The sequence below is a fragment of the Equus caballus genome, chromosome 19, assembly GCF_041296265.1.
Source record: "Equus caballus isolate H_3958 breed thoroughbred chromosome 19, TB-T2T, whole genome shotgun sequence".
In the NCBI taxonomy this organism is placed as follows: Eukaryota; Metazoa; Chordata; class Mammalia; order Perissodactyla; family Equidae; genus Equus; species Equus caballus.
The window spans coordinates 6,755,319-6,780,274 of record NC_091702.1 but is presented as its reverse complement, the minus strand read 5'-3'; the positions used below and the strand labels follow the sequence as shown (position 1 = coordinate 6,780,274).

At 49.9% G+C, this 24,956-nt stretch overlaps 1 protein-coding gene across 4 annotated transcripts in view; it reads left to right on the top strand.

The window, feature by feature from the left end:
• LOC138919062 (ral guanine nucleotide dissociation stimulator-like) overlaps positions 1–22,613 on the top strand; it is a 31,680-nt gene extending 9,067 nt beyond the window's left edge. For 3 of the 4 annotated variants that reach the window (XM_070243070.1, XM_070243072.1, XM_070243071.1), the window contains 3 exons: positions 118–150; positions 517–638; positions 845–1,133. In XM_070243070.1, the coding sequence (XP_070099171.1) occupies positions 118–150; positions 517–638; positions 845–881 (192 nt within the window). In that variant the 3' untranslated portion in view covers positions 882–1,133. Of the gene's footprint in view, positions 1–117; positions 151–516; positions 639–844; positions 1,134–17,517; positions 17,579–22,499 lie in introns of those variants that run through there. The other variant, XM_070243069.1, reaches the window with a different exon arrangement.
• The last annotated feature ends 2,343 nt before the right edge of the window (positions 22,614–24,956 follow it).

Sequence of the window (24,956 nt, the reverse complement as noted above, 5' to 3'; positions counted from 1 at the left end):
CTGTCATGCCCAGCCCCCTCCTGGACCTGGAGCTGGGCACCATGAGAAGGGGTGCACCCGGGGGCTTGTCATAGCTAGGGGGCTCGTTCTGATGGACTTTTGCTGTCTGCCTTCCAGGGCAATGAGATCAACCACGAGAAAAAGAAAAAGGTGAGCAGCTGTGGCCTTCCATGTCAGGGAGGAGAGGGGTGTTGAAACCAGAGACACCCCTGGGCAGAACTCTCATGGGCTCCACCCCCTGTGTCTTACATTTATTGAGAGTGTTGGATGACAGAGAATCAGGAGACCCATCCAGTAGGGGGGTGGGGGCTGCGGTGGGCATCAAGCGAAACTTTGTGCAGGAGGGGCTTATACCCATCTCTGAGAACAGGTAGGACCTGCATGGAATTGGAGGGAAGGAGGGTCCCATGCGAGCAAGGACCCAGGACAAGTCCCCTGCCCCACTCCTCACCCCCTGAAGACCCTGCAGCATCCCCAGCAGGCTCTGTCGGCATCGTCTCCTTTCTCTGGTCCCAGGAACACAGCGTGATGATTGAGATTGTTCAGCTCCAGGAGGCTGCAGAGAATTACAACCTAGAGCCCCAGGAGCTATTCAGGTCCTGGTTCTGGGACATGGAGCAGCTCAGTGAGGATGAGAGGTGAGGCCAGCCAGGAGATGGGGAGGAACAGGTGGACTCTCCCTTCTGGCCAGTCCGGAGAGCCTGAGTCCATGGCTCCCTTGTCAGCCCTGACTTGTCCCATGGCTATGGCTAGGGCACCTGGACTCCAGCTGCTGGGCAGATGCTGGGAGGGACACCTGGGCTGTGGATTGTGGGAGGCTCACAGGTGCCACTCTGTCCTGTAGCTACATCCTGTCCTTCCTTCTGGAGCCCCCTTCGTAGTTGGCCAGCAAATCTCTCCAGGCCCAGAGAGCACGGCCATCATGAAGCTGAGGAGGGAGTGAGTGTCCCGTGGTCGTATGTCCTCTTCCTTAGCACTGGGAAGCCAGCTGGGGCACTCAGGGTGCAAGGGCCCCACCGCCTGCCACCCCTTCCTGAGGCCAATTTCCATCTCTGTAGGGGTGAGAATCACTGCTTGTAAATAGTTCATGCCAGATTTGCAGACTGTTGTATTAAAGTCCTGTTTCTCTTAGAGCCTGGGAGTGGTGGTTCTTTCACATTCTTTGCTAATTTAAACGCTGTCCAGACTCTCAGATTCCTCACTGGAGTAAGACATTTTGCAGTCATCCGATTATTGTGTGTGGGAGAGGGGGGAAGGTGCAGCCCCTCCCTGGCTGCTGAAGGAGACCCCCAAGTGCCCCTCCTCAGAGGACAGGTCCGTGTCAGCATCGTGAAGCTGGGCCAGGAGCAGAGACAGCCCCTCAGACCCCTGAGATGGGAGGACGAGGTGTTTTCTCAGGCCGAGCATCCACCACGGAAATGTGGGGGGCCCTAAAGCCACCACTTGCCAGGCCCAATCTGTGCCCCAGGGGTGGGGCTGCCCATCCACACTCTGGAGGGAGAGGAAACATTTCCTGCGTCTCTTGTGGACGTGTCTCTGGACCCCATGTTGGGAACTTGTAGTTTTCTAGTTCAGCCACTGGAAACGCATCAGCTCTAAGTGGGGAAAACACGTAAGGAGATCAAACCGTGCGTGTGGAGAGGACAAGGCCAGGGGAAGGTCATTTGTGCAGGGACTTTGGGCAGGCAGGACCTCCCCTCCTCAGTGTCCCCCTGGGGCTCCATGCTCACCCTTTCCCTGGCCTGGAATCCTGCTGGGAACTTGTCCCCAGCTCCGAAGTCCTCTCCCTGCTCGTCTCCTCTCCAGGGGAACACTTGTGGTGCAGCCGTCCAGGCTCCAGCTGGGCCCCGTTCCCGACACCCTCCTGCTCCCTGTGACCCAGGACCCCAGCCCCTGCACTTCCTTCTTCACTCTTGTCAAGTCAGAAGTCCCCTCAAGGCCCCACCCTCCCTCAGGTGCCTCACAGCCACTCCTCCCTGGCTGGCCTGATGGACCAGGATGGGTTCTGACAGGCGGGATAAGGGTCCATGTACCTGGCCATACAAAACCCCCACTCGGTCCCTTGCTGACCAAGGTGACTTCCGGGTCTGTGTGGTGCTGACGTCCTTGGTCTAGGAGATCCGTCCGTCACACCCTGAGTCATGTTATTCCTGACTTGTCCTACGTTCCGGCTGGGCCCGAGCCCATAGACCTTTGCCCCTGGGATGGCTGTGCTCTCATCCGCAGTCTTGTGCTGTGGTTACCTCCTGGGCTGTGTGAGCCATTTCTGTTGGGGGCTTTGAAAGCTGAGGCTGAGAGGGGCAGGTGTAGGGATGTCCTCCAGGAGAATGCCACCCAACTATGATCTCTGGGCATCCATGGACACGGCCTTGCCTGTTTAAATCCTGAAGGGCTGGCAGTATGGGTGGACAAGAGCCACTGCACTGAGTTCACCCAGAGTCCCCACCCGGTGATCAGCAGCTCAGGGGTCACCGCCGAGTATTGTGAACGTGCTCCCACGGAAACACCCAGTCACAGCAAGACCCAGATGACTTGTTTAGCGGTTCAGAGCTCTCCCCTCTGGATGGAGGCTGCCAGTGGCCCTCAGACACACAGGGGGCCTGGCCTCTGCCAGCATGGCCTTCAGGCTGCGGCAGGGACGGAGCACACATCCTGGTTGCCCACGGCCTCCCTGACAGGGCACAGCCATCCAAGAACGTGACTGGCTACACGGCAGACCATCCTTTACCTCCAAGAGCAAGAGAAGCGCCAGGACCCAGGGCTGAGCAGGGCCGGGGAAGGCAAGAGGTCTAGGTTAAGAGTCTTTGTGCGTATCCACTCATTTTGCCCTCAGAATAATTTGGAGTGTTGTGGGTAATATCCCAGGTTTTTAATAACGTAGAGGAAGCACAGAAAGGAGGAGTAATTGGCCGTTGTCACCCACACCATCTGGCCTGTCCTCCTCAAACATGCATGGGCTCTCTTGCTCCCTCACCTCCGCTCTTCTTGCCCGCACCTAGAATGCCTGCCCACCGCATCTCCGCCCCCTCAGACAGATGGCTTAGCCAGGGACTCCATCTTGACGCAGGGAACCTGTTGTCCTCGATGTGACCAGGGCCCAGGTCAGTTCTGAGTTGGTCCCCCTCCCTTGGCCGTGAGAGACAGAGAGAGCTCAGTGTGTGCCTGATTGTCCTACCAGATTAGAGGCTGAAGTCATGAATTTCCTTCTATCCCACCCACGATCAGGCCCAGAAACGAAGGAGCAACTGGAATCTTGTTGGATTGGGGGCACATTTTGTGCCAGAGAAGAATAGCGTCACACAGTTAAATGGTCCTGGTGTGAGACTTTACGACGTTCTTCAGTGACACAAAGTTCTGCCGTGTAGTCTCACTAGCTGTTTCTTAACAAGCATCCCCCCAAGGCTGCTCCTGACCACAGAGAGTGGGAGTCAGAACTGGGCAAAGTTTCATCATCAGAACTGTTCACTGGTCTGTGGTCTTTTTGCCAAGAGAGTGAAACAGACCATGGGAGACGTCCCTGCTCCCCGCAGTTCTCGTGCCATGAGTGCCATCCCACCCCATTGCAGGGGACAACTGCTGGGTACTCGGGCCTTCTCTCAGGAGCAGACATTTTGGAATGGCCTGGGAGCAGATTTAGGAAGTCAGCGTCAGCTCTCCGACCATGTCTCCAAAATCTTCACGAGCTCACAGGAAGCAGGACCTGGTTTTGAGTTTCTGAGCATGACTACACTAAGGTGGTCACTCAGGGCCTTGCCCAGGAGGCACCTCCTCCTGGAAGCAGCCGAGATGCAGGGACCTAGGCTAGCATCAGAGCAGATGGCCTGGGGGAGTGGCAGCTTGTCTGTGGTACTCAGAGGCTGTTTAAAAGCATCCTGGATGGTAGGAGGTGTGAAAGAAGGAGCTGGACCAGGACTCCTGGGAGCTGAGGATGGCTGGAAGGATGTGAGGTTGTCACACAGAGCTGGGTGTCCACCGTGATGGAAACAGAGGTGAACAGAGGCCAGGGCAGTGCTGAGTGTCCACAGACCAGTCAAAGCCAACTGGTGGGCTTCCCAGCAGAAGGTAGAGCCCAGTAACAGGGGTGTGAGGGGTGGGAGCAGACAGTACACAGCCTGGAGCGGGCAGGAGTTGGAGGCCCAGAGAGCTTGTGGTGAACAACAGGGCACGTTAAGGAAAACGGGGCCCCGTCTCAGAGAACAGCAGGCATGCAGCCTGGGCGACGGATGGAACCTCAAACAAACAGGGCTGGAGCCCTCAGCCAGCACGACTGGAGTTCATTTCCAGAAAAAAGAGAGGCTCCCTGCCACGAGGGCACGACCACGAGGCTTCGGGGTTCCCATAGCCAGGCTGGAGGGGCTAAGCCTCCTGATGTCCTGGGTGGAAGGGCTCCCAGTGCATGGGGTATGGAGCAAGGGGGCAGGGAAGGGGCACCCGAAACACCTCAGGAGCCCAGGGGAGCCTAGGGTGCTTGTTCCCTGGTGTTCACCCCAAGCGTGGATTCAAACGGGAGTGCTGACCTGCTGAGTGGTTCAGGCCCCAGGGCCTGCTGGCCTGCTGCCCCTTCCTCGCCCTGTGGCCTGGGACCGGGATGTGAGAAAAGCTGCTGAGCACGGGCTTGGTGTGACCATGGCCCACAGAGGGCATGCCAACCACACTGAACCCTGCATCCAGGAGGCATGTGAGGCCCGGCAGCACCTCTCAGGAGGGCCCAGGATGCGTTTTTCGTGTCCTAACGACAGCAACAATAGTTCCCTAGTGGAATGTGTCCTTATGTGAATGTAGCAATGAGGCAGACGGAGCTGGAAGGAGGCACAGAGATCCCATGCTAACCTGTGCATTGTATGGGAACCTGAAGTGCAAAGGGCCCAGGAGCCGCTGCGGCTCACGTGGAGAAGCTCAGTCACTCAGCGAATGGATGGGGGCGTGAGCGCACACGGGCCAGAAACCAACACCAACTACCTTTGCTCCATGCACATCGCTCTGATTTTGAAGTGTTTGAGCTGAACAGACCATTTTCTTAACTAAACAAATGTCCAACTGATGCCCCCACTGATTCTGAAGGGGCCTCTTTCTCAAACTCTCAGAGCCACGCTGGCGGGCATGAGACCGCTCCTTGTCCCGACGGAGCTCCGCTGCCTCTTTCTGCCTCCAGCGTCCCTCACATGTGTGGCAATCTTCCTCTCTTTTGTCTGTGGGACACCTACCACAGCATGGCTTGATGGACAGGGCATAAGTCTGCGCCTAGGATTTGAACCTGTGAATTCTGGGCAGCCGAAATGAAGCATTTGACTCAGCCACTACACCGCCGGGTAGGTTTTAATGCTTAAATATTCTTACGACATCAATGTGATGGAAAACTATGGCGCCTGTGTATTTTAGTTGGGGATATAACGCCTCCTTACTTTTCTACAGGATTCTGCAGCATTGTCTTGCGCCTTCTCAGCCTCAGCCTGGAATCAGCCTTTTCCTCAAGGAGCACTGGCTCCTTGTATGAGACCATGGCATTAAAAACGTGCATCTGTGAGCTCAGTGTGCTGGTTGCTCCGGTGTGTCCTTGCTTCTTGGCCCTCTCGGTGGCAGGATGCTTAAGTTAGGCTGGTGTGCTGACCTTACCATGTGTACACTGTCTGCTGTATATGTGTCTATATGGAAACAGCCATGTTTAGATTAAGGTCAACGTCAGTTCCGAGCACGGCTTCTCAGTCGAGCGAATGGCCACATGGAGCCCTCCAGCCCGCGCCCTGCCCTCCCCGAAACCTGCCCCTGCAGTAGTGGAACCCTGGCTCCTGCCGTCTGACGACCACTCAGTCCTTTCTCCAATCCCGGTCTAGATGCATAGGGGCCTCACAGTTATTAACCAGTAACTGTTGAGAAAGAACTTTATCAAGCAGGGCTCTCTGCTTGCTCGGTGTCTTTTCCTGTAGTTGTACAGATTCCAGTCATTTCCAAAGGTCCTTAGCTCAGCACCACTTCCCCCACCACTTGCAGTGAGTTTGTTTCTTCCATTCTCAATACGGTTAGACTCTCTAATCTCATCTGCATTCCATCCAAGGATCCACCCACCTAAATCATTTTACTAATTTGTGTAAGTCAAGATTTGCTCTTTCCACTGTAAAAATCTGGGGATTTTGTCAAAGGCAGAGAGGCAAGTATCCGCCATTAAAGCATCCCACGGATTTCCTGACCTCTTCATCCCTCTCCCCCGACCCCAGCCCTGCACAGCTCTGGGAAGCTGATCTGTGGATCAAATTGATAGCTTTGTGTTTGCAGAATGCCATATCAATGAGACCGTACTCTACCTGGCCTTCACAGATGCTTCTTTCTGTTAGAAAGGTGAATTTGAGATTCCTCCATGTGTTTTCATCTTGATAGCTCTTTCAGTGTTGGCACCTGATAGCATTACATTGCATGGATGTACCTCATTTGGGTGTCCTTTCATTTATGGAAGGATATCTTTGTTCATTCAAGTTCCCTGCCTGTATAAATGAGGTGCAGTCTATATACGTGTGCTGGCTTTTTTGTTGACGTTCTATTTGAAAACATTGTGTAAATACCTAGGAAGATGGTTGAGGGATCACGTGTTAAGATGATGTTTAGCTCTGTAAGAAAGTGCCCAAGTGTCTTCCACAGTGGCTGCACCACTCGGCATGGGCAGCAGTGACGACAGAGAGTCTGTGCTGTCCTACCCCCCAGCCATGAATTGATCTCGTCTATTTGTGTGTCGAGGCGTCTCACTTTGTTTCAACTTGCTTCTCTCTAATGATAAGTGATTTTGAGCATCTTCTTGCATGCTTATTGTATGCTTACACCTTCATGAGCGAGGTGTCTGTTCAGATCTTTAACCATTTTTCATTGGAATGTTTGTTTTCTTATTGTTGAATTTATGATGCTTTGTATATTTTAATACAAGCCCTTTCTTAGATAGGCTTCTTCCAAAGATTTCCCACAGTCTAGGGTTGGTCTTTTTCTTCTCTTAATAGTGATTGTCACAGAGTAGAAAATGTTAATTCTAACAAAGTCCACCTTAACTGGATTTTTCATTGAAGACTCGTTCTTTCAATGTTGAAGATAAAAGGTCATTATGAAAACTCAGGTCATATCTTCTCCTTTGCTAGTTCTAGAATTTTGATAGTTTCGCAGTTTATGTTTACATCCATGAACAATTTTTGTGAATATTTGTGTCATGTGAAAAGTTGGCATCTTTGTTAAGTTTTTTCCATATGGTCACCCGATTGTGCCATCACCATTTGTTTAAAAGACTAACTTTTCTCCATCAAATTGCCTCTGATCTTTTGACAAAGATCAGTTGCCCATGTTTGTTAGTCTATCTGTGGACTCTGTATTCTTTTCTATTTATCTCCTGGCACATTCTTACCCCAGCATCACACTCCCTGTACCTTTCTAAATCCTGGAACGGGGAAGTGCGGCTTACTCAACTTTGCTCTTCAGTGTTGTGCAGGATATTCCAGGTGCAGAAACGGTTTGTAGATATCTACAAAGTGTCTGACTGGGACATTGACTGGGGTTGTGTTGACTCTATAGGTCCAGTCGGGACGAGCTGACATCTTCATTATACTGAGTCTACTGATCATGGAAGTGAAATACGTCTCCTATTAGGTAGGTTTTCATTGCTAGCTTTCCACAGCATTTGGTAGTTTTCTGATACAGATTTGTCTTTACTTGTTTAGATGTTTATGTAAGGATTTTATTTATTTTGATTTTGTACCCTTTTGTGAAGGGTATTTTCTTTTCTTTTAAATTCTCCTCATTCATTAGCAGCACAGAGGATGCGCACCGCGTGTTGCACTTTGACCTGTACTTCTTGTTATCATAATCCACTCTCATCAAGGCCTGTGATACGGTGCCCATTCCATTTGAACTTCAGAAATTAAGGGACTGAACAGTGTGACCACTGAGCTGCTGTGCCTCGGCTTAGGAGTCCCTGCTTAGCGGTAGCCAGCTTGCTCCCCGGCCGGGGGCACAGGGTGCCCACCACCGCCTTGTTCTGACCGGGGCCCCAGAGACCAGGGTGTGGTGCTGGGTGTGCTGCCCATGGATGCTGGTTCCTGGCCGCAGTGAGACAAGAGCTTCCTGTCCCCAGGATCGACGTGCCGCTCCCTCGGGAAGAGGATGCTCCCTGCCCGCTTCCGGCCCAGCAGGGGCCTGTGTGCCTCCTCTGACACTCTCCTTCGGTCATGCGCACAGAGCTGCATGGTCTGGACTGTTCCTGGGGCTTGTTCTCTACTCCCTCAGGGCGTGTGTTCCTGAGGCCTATTGTGCACAGGATCGCCCTTTATGGGGCTCATGGGGCGATCACAGCCCGCTGTGCTGTGTCACAGGCTTGTGAGGTTTGTGGGAGGAATCGTGCACAGATTCAGACACACAGGTGCCCTCGTGAAAGGATGTGCAAGATGTTGGGCCTTCCCGGGAGGGAGCTGGGGACACAGGACACGCCTGGAGACTACAGAATTCCTGGGCGAAAGGGAAAAGTGTTCAATCCTACATCCGCTGCAAGAATTGTTAATGCTAAATTTCCTATGACGTGGAAGTAGCTGAAAATATATTGAAAGACAAAGATGAGATGTATTAATAAACATTATTTTAATTTTCAATGTTTTATATATATCAAAATCAGAAATTATTATAATTTTACATTCCTGGCTTTCAAGAAAGACAAATTATCTATACTATTTGTAAAGTGCATTTCTCTGCTTATCTTGTTTTCAAATGAGAATATTGCCGTGATTGACGACATTTTCTCCTAACAGAGGGACAGTCTTAAATATTTCTAAATATTAGCTTATTGAAACATCTTTTGCAGGATTCCAATGTGACTAGAATTGTTACAAAATAGTAATAAATCTAGGCCACTACCAAATGTTTTGTGAGAATGTGATAAGAATATATCCTGAATCAGTTTTAGAGGGGATCCGAACACAATAGTGATTTTTAAAATACCATTAAAGTGATTAAAAATACTGCTTAAATCATTGAAGATGAAATATATTAAACTTAAAGCTCCATTTCAGCTGACCGCAGAGACCCAACAAGCAGGCCTGGATCCAGGGACCAGCCCCACGGACCCACAGACTTGTCAGAAATAATATTTCTTGTTTTTTGTTTTGAGTAACTAAGTTTTAGAGTAGTTTGTTACACAACAAAGGCTAACTATATAAAAGTGAAGAAAAATTTGAAACTGCAAAAAATTTCAATAAGCAAAGAAAAGTCACCAACAATTCCAGCAACCCAAAATAACCAGTGAGAATATTTTGGTGTGTTTTCTATCATTTTTACATTTATTAGTTATGTAGCTAGAGAGTGAGAGACAGAGTGAGAAACAGGAAGATGATAGAAACGCATACAGAATTTATAGGATGTTATGTAATTGAAGTCTTGCGTTTTGCCCTCATTACCACTAATTAGCACTGTTTCCTGTCATTAACTATTTCTGGAAAGTAGGACGTCACTGACTTGGAAACATCTTTCAAACACCACAATTTCACTCCTGGTCAGCCACATGTAGATGTTCCCCGACACTGATGGATGTGTGCACCTATGAATCCAAGTGCCATAAATCTAGTCTAATTGGGGTAAAATGAAACAAACAGACCTTTATGGGCCATCTGATGTTGTTCAGATTTATCTGAATAATTGACTAGGGGGTGAGCTTTGATTGCTTACATTTGTCACTGGGGACAGTGACTCCGGCCTTCCTGGGGTGTGTCCGCTGCCCCTTGCTGCAGGACCCAGCCTGAGGGGATGGGAAGAGCTGCTGGAGGAAGCCCTTCTTGGCCATTTACTCCCGTACCAGCTTAACCCCCAGCCTTGCTCCCTGGGGGCAGTGACCTGGGTGGGCAGACAGGCGGGCAGCCTCCTGCATGGAACTCATCCTGGAGAAGAGACAGCCCTTCAGGCTGCAGGTCTGCTCGGGGGGCCTGGGTCACCCAAGAGGACGGGCTGTTCTGAGGACTGAGGCTGCCTCGCGTTTACATTTGTTCACGTCTGAGTCCTAGGAGAAGAGGGGACTGGAATGGGGCCTACTCAGGCCACAGCTGGGGTGACGTTCAAGAAGCATGGTTCAAAAGCCACAAGCAGACCCACAGGAAGTCCAGACCTTCTTTTTGGGACACAAATCGCGTCAATGGACTTCGGGAGGAAGCTTCGCCTCTCTCGCTGGCCTCTCTCCTGCCGTCCCCATCCCATCCTCTCCTCCTGTAACACAAAGCTGGGAATTTGCCTGGCAGAAATGGTCCAGCAGCCTGGAGAAATGAGGACAGCCACACAGGACCGTCTTTCCTTGGGGGAACAGGGGAAGTAAGCATGAGAGTATGCCACTGTGATAGACATTTCAGGCTGAATTGACAGCTGCTGTCTTCACTAAAACTCCCAGGGGACATTGGGAAAGCAGGCAGGCTGGTTGTGGTCACCTGTCCCAGGGCATGCTGCCAGAGCTCAGCCCTGGGCATCGGGCACTTCTGCCGTTTCCTTGATCACTGCTTCAGGGAGATGGGGCTGAGGGCAGGGCCAGGGGAAGTGGGGCACAACGGAGGCCAAGGATGTTGGCTCAAGTTGTACATGTGACAGTCCTAGGGGCCACCTGGAAGTAAAGGGCTGAGTCTTGTGCCCTCAGGAGCCAGTAGAGACAATGCAGTAAACCCTTAGATAAATGCAGTAAGAATTCTGCCTCTTCTCACCTCCAGGCTGGTGTGACTTGAAGAAACCCTGGTGAGACTAGAATGACGTTCATGCCAGTGCCCACGGTCTCTCTCTCAGAACTCTGCTTTTCTCAGTGCTCATCTCTTTGAACATTTGTTTTCCATTCGGCAGCACCCCCTACATGTCAAAATGCTCCTAAACAGCTCATAACAAAAGTCGCAGATATCAGTCCACTGGGGTAATCACAATGCAGAAGTTCAATGAAAACCAAATGTTTTCCTGAACGATGGGCTTTGCCTTTGAATTGTTGGTGGTTAGAATTGTCTCCACAGGCTCTCAGGTTATTGTAACACAGCAGGGCACTCTCAATCTCCCATTATACAAATGGCAGCCTTTATATTATATATAAATTATTATATTTTACTATATATTATAAATTATATTTTGTATATAATTTATATATTATATATATATAAATATAATAAATTATACATAATAGACAGGCAGACCTGTCTATTAGAGGAGACCAAAACTGCATCTCCATGATCATTCTCCTCTGGGCACGTGCATCTAGACCCCGAGGTCATGGCTGGGAATCCCTGAACTCAGAGGTGGGGCCAGGGTGGGCGTAGCCTTTGTAGCCCACCAAGCCGGCACACGGAGGAGCCTGCTGGTCTCGGCAGCGACTGAGAAATGGAAGGGCGTGCACATGCTGTTTCCTGGGATCCTGGGGATCCGGTCGCTCGAGGGGAAGAGGTGGGCTTTGCAAAGCGGATCCACACTATCCAAGCTCAGCACAGCCTGGGCAGCCCCATCCTGGCACCGAGTCCTGCTCCTCTGTGCTGCAGGCCCAGTGCAAATGAGGCCTTGGAGATGAAAGCTTCTCCCCATCCCTGAGCGCTCTCTGAATTTCAGGCCAAAAATTCTCCCTGTGTGTACAGCTCTGGAGAGAGGTTCGCGTGGCCCTAAGAGCTTAGTTGTTTATATAAAATGTGCACCATGTCCCGCCAGGTAAGTAGGTTTTAATTTCTTCAGAATATTGATTAATTGACTGATTCATTCATTCATCCACTCATTCATTTACTCATTGAATCAAACTCTGATTGAGCCAGGACTGTGTCCCTGGCCCTGTGTAAGCTCCTGGAATATCAAGAAGAAGAAGAAAGCACCGCCCTTGCCCCTGGGGAGTTAGATTCTAATGAGGGGAGACACAGAGGAAGCAAAGCTCCACCAGAGATGGCAAGAGCTGTGGCAGAGATGGAGAAGATGCTGTGCGAGCCACAGGAGGGCACACTGACTCTGCAGAGGAACACTGGACAGTTTGGAGGAGGTTCCTAAATGCTGATAGCAGAATGGCAAGGACAGTGACAACTGTGTCACTGGGAAGATGAAGCAGCAGGGACTCTCATTTGCTGCTGGCGGGAGTCATAGTTGTGAGGACCTTGTTGGAAGTGCTTTGCCCATGACCTCCCAAAGGTAAACATATGGTTTGGTTTCCTCTGACTGAGCAATTCCACCCAGGGTTTATTCCATGACACGTGGCTGCACACATCTGCCAGATGACTCTTATGGGAATGTTCATCGCCAGTCTACTCACAATAGTGGAGAACTGGAAACAACTCAACTTTCCATCAAATAGGATAGATAAGTAACTTGAGTATATTCACATGATGGAATACTACACAGCAACAAAAAGCAATAAGCTCCTGCCACCTGCAGCAACAGTGTGACTCTCCCAGACATCATGATGAGTGAAAGAGCAGGACAGAAAAGACCACCCACTAGGATCCTACTTCTATCTCTGGTGGTAGACCTCAGCATAGCCATTTCCCAGGAGGAGGGTTGTGACAAGGGAGGGGCACAAGGGGTGGAGGCATGGGAAATATTCTACATCCTGCCCCGGGAGGTGGTACACAGGTTGCATAGTGTCAACTGAGAGAAAGCTGCAGGTGATATTAGTGATGGAGTTCATTCAATACTCGGGGTGAGGAGTGGGACCCCGAGAACCAGTTCCACAGGGTGCTCTGATGGGACTGCTCCGAGGGTGTGAGGTGAAGGGCAGCTTCTGTCTCTTTTACCAACAGTGTACGTGCAGGGAAGAGGAGAAGAGGGAAAAAACTTGCCACTAGATTTCATCTATGTCACAAAGGATACAGTGCATCTGGGTGACATAAACAAGCATCTTCAGTCACACATCAAACAAGTTCAGAGACGCTGACGTTATCTACGTGTGGAGGGAGACGAGGACCAGGGTCGTTAACTATTCCCACAATCTCTAAGCAATGCAGCGGGGGAGGGTGAGAGCGAGCTGCCCTTCACCTCTTCCTGCTCTGCAGAGGTGCAACTGGCGTCTTCAGTCATGAGACGTGGGGACGCAAGGTCGTGTGACACAGGCTGAAGACGGCCTGCACGGCTCCTGCGCAGCACAGCGTGGGTGTTATCGGACTGACTTAACGCCTATGCAGTTTGTGGGCTAGATTCACCCATCGGGCCAGGGAGAGGGGTTCCAGAAACCTGTCCACAAGACATAGGTGACACTCGTGCAGCTGCATACTTCATATTCACGCAATTCTCTGAATGTATGTTATAACCCAATGACACATTTTAAAGTCAAAAATCAAGTAACAAACACACAGCACAGAATGTTATCACTTGATATCCTAGAACACAGAAAGCATCCCCAAGTCATAGGAATGATCAACAATAAACCGGAAAAATGATGTGAATCTGAAATGTACATGTTCCAGTACCAGGAAGATCACAGGATAGGTAGAGATCGGCTTGGGACTGACCGCAGGCACAGCCTGTGACTCTGGGCGACAGCTCCCTGGACCTCATTTCCTGCTGATTAACACTGGTGTTGACAACAAGGTAATCACATCTGAATTTGTGTAATATGGTGTCTGCACATACACTTTCATCAATAATTGTTACAGCAAAGACGTCAGTGTTTTCTACAGTGACTCCCATGTTTTGAAGCGTGAGCACCTACTTCAGTTTTTCCCAGTGAAAGTCTTTTTAGTTTTAAGTAGAAACCTTTTCAAGCACATGGAGAAGTAGAGAGAAAAGGGTAATAGCTACCCTAATACATCCATCAACCCATTTAATAATTAACATTTTGTTATATTTGCTACATTGTTTGCCTGAATTAGACTCTTTTAAAATCCATCTTATTATGGAAAGGCTGAGTATTAAAAACAGAGGAGTAGAAAGAATTGCCATGTAGCCAGCACCCGGCCTCCATCATTATGAAGTCATGGCTCATCTTGTTTCTGTTATAACCCCACCTCTTTTCCCACTTCCCACCCCAAAATTAGTAGAGACAAATCTCAAATAGGATATCATTTCATGCACAAATATTTAAATACACATTACTAAAAGAAAGGACTTTGTAAAATAGAACCACCAAAGCACCGCCATACCTTAAAAAATTAACAATAACCTAAGGCCTGAGAATGTGCATTTCTAACAAGCTCCCGAATCACGCTGATGCTGGTCTGTGAAGGCACGTTGGGTGGCACTGCTCTAGTTTCCTACAGTCCAGAGTTAGCTAGCTGTGTCCCCACGGAGACTTTGAATCTGTTTTTCTGCTCCTCAGGCATTTTGTTAAAATTGACTCAGCTAGATTCAGACATCAAATTTGTAGACTTTCATCAGGAGGCACCATGTCTGGCCATCTCTCTTTGAGATCTTTGTAGCCACCAATGACCATTCCTAGATCTGTTGTTTCATTAGGGGGTGCAAAATGGTTATGCCCTCACTCCATGGATCCTTTTTCATTCATTACCTGGCCCATTTCTATAAGGGACTTTCTCTCGTCAACTGTTTGAATACCCTAAGGTAGGGTTCTTACAGAAGTCAGGATAAATGCTTGAATCTCTCTTTTCATTAACCCATTTTCCAAAGATTGTGTTGGTTCTCTGGCATCCTGAGCCACCAAAGGGATGTTTTCTGTTTGCCTTTTTTTTAATCTATCCTAGTGAATTCGTGAATGCAGTCACGCCCGGTATAATGACGTTTAGGTCAACGACAGACCATGTATATGTTGGTGGTCCTGAAAGATTAGTACCATAGAGCCTAGGTGTGAAGGAGGCTATCCCATCTAAGTTAGTGTAAGTACACTCAGTGATGTTCACACAAGGGCAACACTGGCTAAGGATGGATTTCTCAGAACGTATCCCGTCGTTAAGTGATGCATGACTGTACAAATATTTTGGTGTCTTTCAAGTCACTGTTATTACTTTTGATGCTCAAATTGCTCCATCTTTGACTAATGGGAGCCTAGTCAGGTCAACTCCTGGGTCCTTTTGACAAGACTCGAGTTATCTTTGATGGCTTCCTATCTTTGGATACGACAAGATTTTCATGCTCACCTGCTACATTGCTTGTCCCAGACCTGGAAGCAGCCATTTCTCCCAGGAGCCCTGGTTGCAGTTAATGAGAAATGGTGCTTGGAGTCCACAATCTAGACACTAGAAGCTTTCACTAGTGATGGGTGTGTCATTGTTTCCAGACATTTTAGTGCATAAAGCTGGAAAGCGTTTTTTAAAATACAACGTATAATGAGTTGATCAGACTGCTTCTGGTTAAAATTCAGGAGCTATTTCACTTGATCCCATCAATCTTAAGTCTCAGAAGAACAACCCTAACCATAGAGTCAATAACACGATTGTGAATACCCTTTAAGTTGTTCTTTCTTTTGTATGTTCTTCCTGTTCTTCGGGTATGTCTTACTAAGGATGTACAGTCAAATGAGTATTTTAAAGTCACATGGAATAGTTTCTGTCTTTGTGGTCATGCCACAAATCAGTAGATGGCTAGGTTTATTTATTTCAATTTGCTCTTGACTTCTAGGGATTTCTTTCCTGAATATTTCACTTCATTTTATACTTGTATAAGACTACATTCATGGTTTCAAAATCACACCTACAAAGTATATTCAGTGGAGTCTAGCCTCTTCCTTCCTCCTTGTCACGATCCCTTCTTCCCCTTATATGGAATCATTTAAAAATATTTATGGCTTATCTTTTCATTTAGAAAACAAATGTTTACATTGGATAGTAGTTCCACTCGGCATTCGTCGATTAATAAAATAAACAAGGACAAAAAACAACAATGCATTTGGTAGTGTTTTTAAGTAAATTTGTTAAATAAGTATATTAATCCCAATGCATTGATGTACAAGTAGAAATTGTTAGTCCTCCTGTCTCTTCAGCTTATGATAAATCTACTTGTGCAAATCTTGAGACTCAGGAACCACAGGAGGATTACCACATTTCCATTTTTGTCCTTTTATTTATTTAGGTGTCCCTTTTTTAAAAAGGTAAACTTTTAAATTTTGGAATCACTTCAGATTTACAGAAAAGTGACAGAGATAGCACAGAGAGTTCTCGCATACCCTTCGCCCAGTTTCCCCTATTGTCAACGTCTAAAATCACACGGTCCATGTGTCCAAGCCAGGACACTAACATCGGTAAATTACTATTAACTAAATGCCAGACTCCATTCGGAGTTCACTAGTTTTTCCACTAATGCCCTGTTTCCAGGATCTGATCCAGGATGCCATATCATTTTTAATGTCTTTCCATTTTTAATTGCCTTAAAAATCTACCAAGGTTAAAGAGTGCTCTCATCTTATAGGCGATAAGGGAAAGAAACCAAATGCTTTACTGGCAGTGGGATGATCACAGGATTTAAGTCCAAATCTGGGTGGAATCTGCTTTTATAAGAGGCAATTTGGTTTAGGGGAAGAAAATGCAGTCTCTGGAATTAGGCAGACCTGGGTGCGAGTCCTAGTTTGGGTTTGCTACTTAGTAGTTGGGGTGTCTTGAGTAATTTATTTAATATCACTGAGGCGTAGTTTTTCGTTTTTAAAATGGTAAGCTAAAATATCCCTCACAGGGAATAGGGAAGTTTATAAACAATATATGTGAGGTGTTTGGACTGTAATATATACTCAACAAATGGGCACTGCCATTGTCATAGTGTCAGTGCTGTCAGGCCTAAGATAGCACTTGGGAACTGGGTGTCTGGTCATCTGCCACCCGGAATGTAATTGTCTTGTATACTCAGGTATGTAGTTTTTATTCCAGTGGCTCATTGTCAGGTCAGTACTCTGATATCCAACCTCTGATTAAAGTGACACTACGTAGAGGAAACCCTGTGGCTAGCCATGAAGCATGGTCTGACACAGTGCCAGAAGGTGAGAGGGTAGCACAACGGCCCCAGGCAGGGCTCCCCTCTGCTGTGCACAGGGTGCCCTGGGAGTGGGCATCCGTGGAGGGCACCAACACCACCACAGTGGGGGGCTTTCTGAGGGCCCTTGGCATCTGAACCTGCAGGGACTCATCCATCACTGTCTGGCCCTGTTTCTGAGATGGGACTTTCCACCAACAGGTATTGACATTACTCCGCAGACATCTTACCAGATAAGCATCTAATAAGTTAACATATATATGTTTTATTTCTGAAAGGACTGTTGACACTTTTTAAGTGCTTTCTGACAAGGTTTTTTGGTGACAGAAAACAAATGCTCCTTTGTAGACTATTACTACAGCCTAGAATTCTGGGGAGCGTGTATGTGTGTGCCTGTGTGTGTTTCTTCCTCTTCCTCTTTTGCAAGGATACAAGAGATTTTTGTGTCACTTCCCAAAATAGAACTCAAACGTAAGTCGGTGAAAGAAGCGTGAAATAGGTCAATTGCCATAAGTATAAGCACCAGAAGGAAGCGGGGTTCAGCTGTAAAAGAATTTGTGCTGAGACTGCTGGCGTCTGTTCTCTTAAGGACTAAGGGACCAATTTGGGGGGTGACACAGATGCTCTATTGTCTCAGCGCTGACTGCATGCATCTTCTCTCCCCAGGATGGTCACCTCTAGGATGGAGATCGTGTTGCTGGTCACCATTGGGCCCACACTGGCAGATGTAAGCCTGATGGTCATTAGGAAGCTCAACATGGGGTTGGGGACAACATGCTGCTCAGGGATGAAGACGCAGGGCACGTTCTTCCTTCCACGGGCAGGTGAAGCAGTGGCTGGTTTTGAACAGCAAAACCACACTTTTGGGTACTGCTGCTGGTGTTCCAACGCAGTGCCATGGGACATGGAATCCAATTCCACGTCAGCCCAGCCAGAGCGAGGCTGCAGCTCCCTGGGCTGCTGGAAGTGTGCCTTAGCGGCTCGGGCTGCAGGCACGGCTTCCACCCGACTTCAACAGTCTCCTCTTTGCTGCCTCATTGCTTGCTCACCACGGTGGGTCATTTGTCCACACGGCACAGAAGACTGTCTGCATCCTGCCCCCAAGAGAGACAGCATTTTCCTGAGGGGACAGGGTTTTGATTTCCCATGATTAGATTTTGTCACATTACTTGGCACTCTACCAGGTGCAAGGGGTTCTCTAGTACATGAGATGATAATTTTTAAAAAACCTTCAAATTTGATTTTGTGACCCAGTCCCTTCCATGTGACTTTCTGAGTAAGTACCAGCCCACACTTCTGGTTTCAGATGATTCTCACTCATGCTTACTTATTTTTCCCATTGTTGGTAATATCTCCCAGTCACCACAATGCTCATCCATTGTCTGATTCCCAGAACAAAACACAGTTAGAGATTGTTCAGAGTTTTAAAAGAGTTTTATTTTATTCCATTCAAGTTAAAAATAGTATCAGATGTAACAGACTTAGTTAAAAGTCAAAGATTGAAAATAAAACATGTCCTAGTACAGATTGCTAGCTCTGTGGAAACCAGTTCTAACTTCATTTGCAATGGTGATAGGCCTTAGTTGGAACAATTATGGAGGTTATTGGGAGAATGGTCAGGGAGAGGAATGAAGTATTGTCTACGTATCCTCTTCCACCTCAGCACAAACACACACGCACGGAATCACTGTTCTTGAGCCTGGAATGGAAAGCTGAACAGAGAGGAGAAGTCTTAGAGACCCAAGTGGGAACACGCTCAGCCAGAAATTGCTGTCCCTTCTCTTTGCCAGGCTCTGGGCCAGGCATGGGTCGGCAGACATAACCGTGAGCAAGTCAAGGGGCCTTGCCACCAGGGACTCCCTGTCTAGCGAGGCAGACAGGCTCACACAACAATAATTAGAGTGCAGAGTGTGGAGCCTGACACTAGCAGTGGATACACAGAAGTGTGCAAGCAAAAGAAGGAAGTCTCCAATTTGCCTGGAGTCATAGAAAAGACAACACAGAGGAAATGGCCCCACTCTGGGCCCTGAAGGGTGGATCAGCTGGTGGAAAGAAGTAGAGGGAATTCTGACATCGGGAGAAGCCTGTGGAAAACCAGGAATGTTCAACACTTTTGCATGTCGAGTTGTCCCAGATGGCTAAAGGAGGGGCTGTGTATCGGGGTGGGAGAGAGACACAGCTTGAACGCTGGCTGTGGTCAGGTCCCACATACCTCATATGTCTCTGAAGGACATTCAATATGTCAGTGGAGACAACAGGGATTCAGTGAGGCTTTGTCAGATTTTCATTTTAAAAGTGCTCTTGCAGTAGCAGTAGCTGGACTGACAGAAAAACAAGCTTCAGGAGCCTGTGACTATCACCAAGAGGAGGCCCCAGGATTCCCAGCCCTGGGATTGGGGGGCAGGGCTGAGGGGTGCAGACTCAGGAGGGATTTCTGAGGTGGAATGGACAGGACGTGACACCCAATCAGAAGGGCCTGGTTGAGAGAGAGAGAAAGGAAGGGGCAGGTGTGACTTGGGTTTGGGGCCAGCATCAGCAGGGGGGAATGGAACGGAGATCCTTGGAACCAGACAGACCCAGCTTCCAACCCCAGCTGTCCTGCTATCAAGTAATGCATTCATGGGCGGGTCACTTTTCAGAGCCTCCATTTGTTCCTTAAAGAAGAGTAATGAACAGGATTCGGTGGGAGCTGATGAGATCCTGGAGGCCTGGGGCAGAGAGATCCGAGGCAGGATGGAGGCTGTCTGTGAGGATTATTGTAGGCAGGCTCAAAGCTATGCCCTGTCACAGGACCGGTGGGTCATGGGAAGAGGGCCTGTGATGAGTACTGTTGAGAGTAGGGAAAGGAATGCTGGCAGGGTCTATGCCAGGGAGGCAGTGGGGGACGTTCCCACTGAGAGGATTTGGAGGCTTATGGCATTGGGATGCTGCTGGTCAGGATGCGGTGGTGAGAAAAAGTGTCAGATGCTTGGTAATTGCTACAAATTTAAAGCTACATCAGATCCTAGACCAGAGCTCAGTGCAGGAGGAAGAACAAAGGACCCCCAGGCCCTGGGAACTTGAGTTGGCTTTTCTGCCCAAGTCCATCGAGGAGTTAACGGGAGAAAGGGGCTCTGTGTGAAAGTGCTCATCAGAGCAGCACAGAACACTGAGACCCAGGAAGCGGGCTGGAATAACTCCCGTGAAGGAGTAAGGCCGAGCACGCCACAAGCAAGGCTGTGTAGCGAGGCTTGGGGGCCCAACACACCCATGTCAGAGGAGTCGGCCTCTGCAGACCCACTGGGAACTGCTCCTTTACCCCCACAGGGGAAGCCAGTCCAGCCTCTGAAGAGGAGTTCCAAGTCTCCACCGCACAGAGACCCACCACCAACAAACAGACGCAACAAACCAGCCGCTGCTTCCCACGGCCTCCTGCAGACCCTTCTCGGAGCTGCACGGCCACACTGGGCCTCCACAGTCTAAGAGAAATCAAGGGACTGGAGTGGAGCCAAAGGAGAGCAAAACATGATCCAGGGAGTGAGAAGAGGACCCACGAGGCAAGTTAACGAAACCGGGGCTGATTTGCCTAAAACAGCAAAGAGGAAATGGGAACGGCGTTCACATTCATGAAGAGGGGCCGGGGTCCAGTTATTTCCCAATTTCAAGAGTACAGAATAACAGGCAAATGGCCTAACTTGCCACGAGAGAGATCAGGTAAAGAAGGAGTTTCCCAAATGTCTGTACCTCTTGGAAGGGCCTGCCCTGGAGGAAATGTCAAATACGGTTGTCCCCTCTCCCTGGGGGCAGCCTGCTGGAGACTAGATATGAGGCCCTGGCTTGTCTCCAGAGACCCACCAATCCCAGCTCTCCTGGCGCCTGGAGCCTGGCATCTCTTCAGAGCAGAAACCTGACAAGGGTGTGGCCAGCCTGGACCATGGGAGCATCTGTGCTTCCCCTGGTGGGGCTCCCGATCCAAGAACAAGCCTGACTTTAATCCCGTTTTCTCTTTGCTGTGTTCGAGATACAGCCAACAGCAGGCGCCTGCAGGTTCTTTGGCAGCTGGTAGGAAGTGTCTTACACCTTCCGCAAGTGGCAGTTTGGTCTGATCGGTGTGTGTGGTTCCCGGCACAGTGAAGATACTCAGAGAACCCTGGGAGGCTCCAGCTCCCGGGCAGCTCTGCTCTGCTGGCTATGGCTGCTACTGGGCTCACGTGTACTGTCCACCACTGGGAGTTCAGTCCCTCAGCCACCCATTGCTCACGGAAGGAACCGAGTCAAGACACAGAACCAAGCCTGAGGGCCTGCCTCCCCCCGCCCCCAAAACACCACGTAGGAGACGTATTTACCCACAGACAGGATAACAGTGCAGTTTGTTAGTAACCAGGACACTTGTGATAGTGAAGGAGGGGTGCTGTTGATAATCACGCTAGAACAAAACTGCCACCTATGGCCACACAATCTATCACTCATATTCAAAGCTCAAAGATAAGAGGGAGGTGCCCTCGGTATTGAAATTCTTCAGGAATCCTTGGAAGCTACAAGAAAATACAGAAAAGGAACATCTGTTTTATCAAATGTGTATTAGTTATCTATTGCTGCTTAACAAGTCACTTCCCCATATTAGTGGCTCAAAGCCACATTCATGATGTCCTGCAGGTTCCGTGGGTGGGGAATGCGGGAGCGGCTTAGCCAGACCGTCGGCCTCCGTCAGACACTGCCCTGGCTGCCACCATCTGAAAGCTTGACTGTGGCTGGGAGGTCCACTTCCGAGCTGATGCACTCTCGGGGCTCCTTGGCAAGAGACCTCGGCTTCTCCCTCAGTTCTTCCCCACGGGGCTGCTTGAGTGTCCTCACCACAGGGCTGCTGGTGTCCCCAGAGACAGTGACCCGAGTCCCTTAGGCCTGTCCTGATCTCGTCTCAGACTCATGCACTGCCACTGTGGCCACTTTTCCTTCATTAGAACAAGCCACTGAGCCCAGCCCACACTAAGAGGCACGGAGGTGAAGCTTTCCTTGTGGAATGAAACACAGTCTTCAAGTGTTTGGCCATTGTCGTGAGTTCCTGTCTGCCTTTCTCCGAGCGCTGCCTTTTCATTCAGCCTGCCCCAGGGAACCCCGGGAAAGCACGGGCGTGTGCAGCCAGGAGGGCTGTCTCAGAAGCTGCTGTTCTGGCCACGCTGGCTCTCCGCTCCTCCCTGGGGTTTTCAGTCACTTGGGGTACTTCAAAGATGGGCTCTCTTGGGAGGTAATGAGTTCCCCATCACGGTATGTATATAAGGGGAAGTGGGATGGTCAATCGGCAGGTGACACAGATAAGTAGAGATGGGGAGGATTTAGCCTAAGCGACCTCCCGTGTCCCTCCTGACCGAGAGCATCCATGAGTTCCTGATCCCCCCAGGAACATGTTTACTTTGGCATCTGGATGGGCCACATAAGTACCGAGTCTGTGCTGTGTGGTAACGGAGGTGTCAGAGCCAAGAGGGGTTAATCGGCCCAGAGGAGGCTCTCAGGAGCAGGTTTCTGAGGAGGTGAAGGCATGGATTCTTGAAGGGAGAAGATCTGGGAAAAGAAGCGGGTGCGAGGATCAGGAGCTTCAATCTCCCCAAGAGATGGAATTGACACGATTTCCAAAATGGTAATCATGGGGGGTTGTCCATTTCCTTTTGCAGCAAGCCTTGGGAGCTGTGCTTGGAGAGGTCAAAGCTGTTCTGGGAGCCCATGTCTGAAGCTCCATCAACAGGTGGAGCTACAAGGAGGCCGGCCCTTCACTTACACAGAGATCAGCATCGGCTGCCTGTAAAATCCTGGCTTAGGAAAATCGGCCTCCATTTTCCACCTGCTGGTACTCAGAGCAGATGGAGCCAAATGTGAGCTTGGGTAAGAGATCAGTGCCCTGTTCGTGGTGAATGCCCAGGCTGTTGAACAAAATAGCACACAGGCACAGGGCAGTTCTGGAGAGGAAGGGACAAGGAGCCACCTATCTGAGATTTCAGGGAGCAGATCCTGGCCTCCGACCCATACCGTCACCTACCAGTCCAGGGCCGAATGCCATGCCGGCTCTCACTTACTGTGAGCGAGGAGGTGGTTCCCACGCAGGGGCCCACCATCTGCCCCAGGGGAGGTCTGCTCTCGGCCCCGCTGGCTGTTACTGAGGAGCGTGGAGTCCTCATGGACATAGCGCCAGCCCGGGCTCCCTGCTGCACGGAGACGGGGACTAGAAGGCTGAGGAACCAGGGCTTGCGGGTGGATTTCCCTTCCTGTCCTCTTCCCCTTGCACTGGCTCTTCTGTTTCATTCCATCAGGAACAAACCAAGGTCAGTGCTGGGGCACATTTAGCCCCTTGGAAAGAGCTCTGCAACTTCCAGGTTTAAAAAAAGAAAATTGGACTCCTACAGTCAAGGCTAGCAGCTGGATATTAAAGATGGAAAAGAAGTGGGTCTTTAGGAGGGAAAGTGTGTAACGCCCAGCACCTATCAGGTCCATTACGAGCGGACAACGTGACCAGTCAGGAGGATTCAAGGGGCCGGAGCTGGACTGTCCCCAAGCTGGTCCGTCCCCTTGACTTCAAAGGAAACAGTGTTTAAGTTTCAGGAGCAGCGTTTCTGAAAGTTCTCTGGAACACAGGGATCAGAACCGCCCCAGTCCCAGTGAAACTGTCCTTCTCAGGCCACCCTTCCTAGGGAGAATCGCCACTGCAAACGCCAGGGCGGGAATTCTCACCATAGCTCAGGCGTCACATCAGCCTTCCATGCTCACAGCCCCCTGGAAGGTTTGCCTCTTACTTTCCCCTAACAGATGTGTCCCCGAAGTCTGGCAGTCAGAAACACACAGGCTGTGTCTGCAGACAGCTCTGGTGGGGGCTCTGACGTACCTCCTAGCTGTGTGACTATGGGAAAGCTACTTAACCTCTCTGTGCTGCAGGTTCTCATTCGGATAGTCAGGATTTTAAAATGAAATAATGCATGGGAAGCACTTTAGCACAATCCTACGATTATTTGAAGTACATAATAATTGATGTAGCAGTTAACAAACAATTGAATGCTTATTAAAAAGTTTAAGTAGCCAGCTCACACGGTTCGTTTGATAGTCCTGATTTGTCAGTCTGTCCTACCAGACAGAAAAGTCTCTGAGGCAAGCGGGGGTTCTCATTAGTCGGGTTTCTCAAGCCCCTAACACAGCGTTGCTAATTGCTGATGGAGCAAACGAATGAACAAGGAAAGGCTGTGCAGAGCGGGTATGTGGCAGGGCTGGACTGAAGCTGGGGCTGGACCCTAGCCTTGCTTCCAGGAGTGTTGAGATGCCCTGGCACTGACGGGGGCCTCTGGGCCAGTGGGTCCCGCTTTTGGTTTGTGAAGAAGGCCTGCGCCTTATTGAGAGGGTTGAGGGTTCCTGGGCACTGCAGACACGTGGGGGCAGGAGGCAGATGGAGCAACAGCCACTTTCCAGTAGGAAGGAATGGTGAGGGAGGGGGTTTCCTCAACTGCGGGCTCTTGGCCCCTGAGATTGGGTGGGAGGGCACAGGACAGGCTGCGGCGGGGCGCTTGGTCCTCTGGCCTGCCTGCACAGTGGAAGCACCTGGGGCTTTGACTCAGGCTCTGCCCATTTGCAGGGATTCCGAGTTAATTAATCTGGGTGGGTTGGTTTTATCTCAACGCGCTTCCTTCTAATAAGTCGCCAAGGTTGGGGATCGCCATAGCCCCCCAAGGTGGGTCGCAGCCCCCCTTGATACAGCCAGCCAGCCCCTTGAGTCTGCGTAACCCCCTCGCTGAGCTCCGGATGGTCCCCAGAGGGCACTGGAGTCCTGACTTCACAGCTCAGGGAGGCTGCAGTGGAGGAGGCGGGGACGCCAGGAGCCAGGATTGAGGGCAGGGCCCTCCACGCGCGGCATGCTGCCCACCCCCACCCCCAGCGGTCCCCTGGGTCCCCGGCCTGGAGAGTCCCATTCCAAGGGCGTGGGAGGGCGCCCGGGAATCTGTATTGCTCACACACAAACCCAGATGCTTCTCTGGATCAGGCAAGTTTGGGAAACATCGCCATGCGCTCTTTCCTGGGTCCAGGCCATGGGAAGGAAACGGGAGTCAACCCGCCCCCGGAAACCTGAAGCACTGCGTCAGAACCGAACGCCC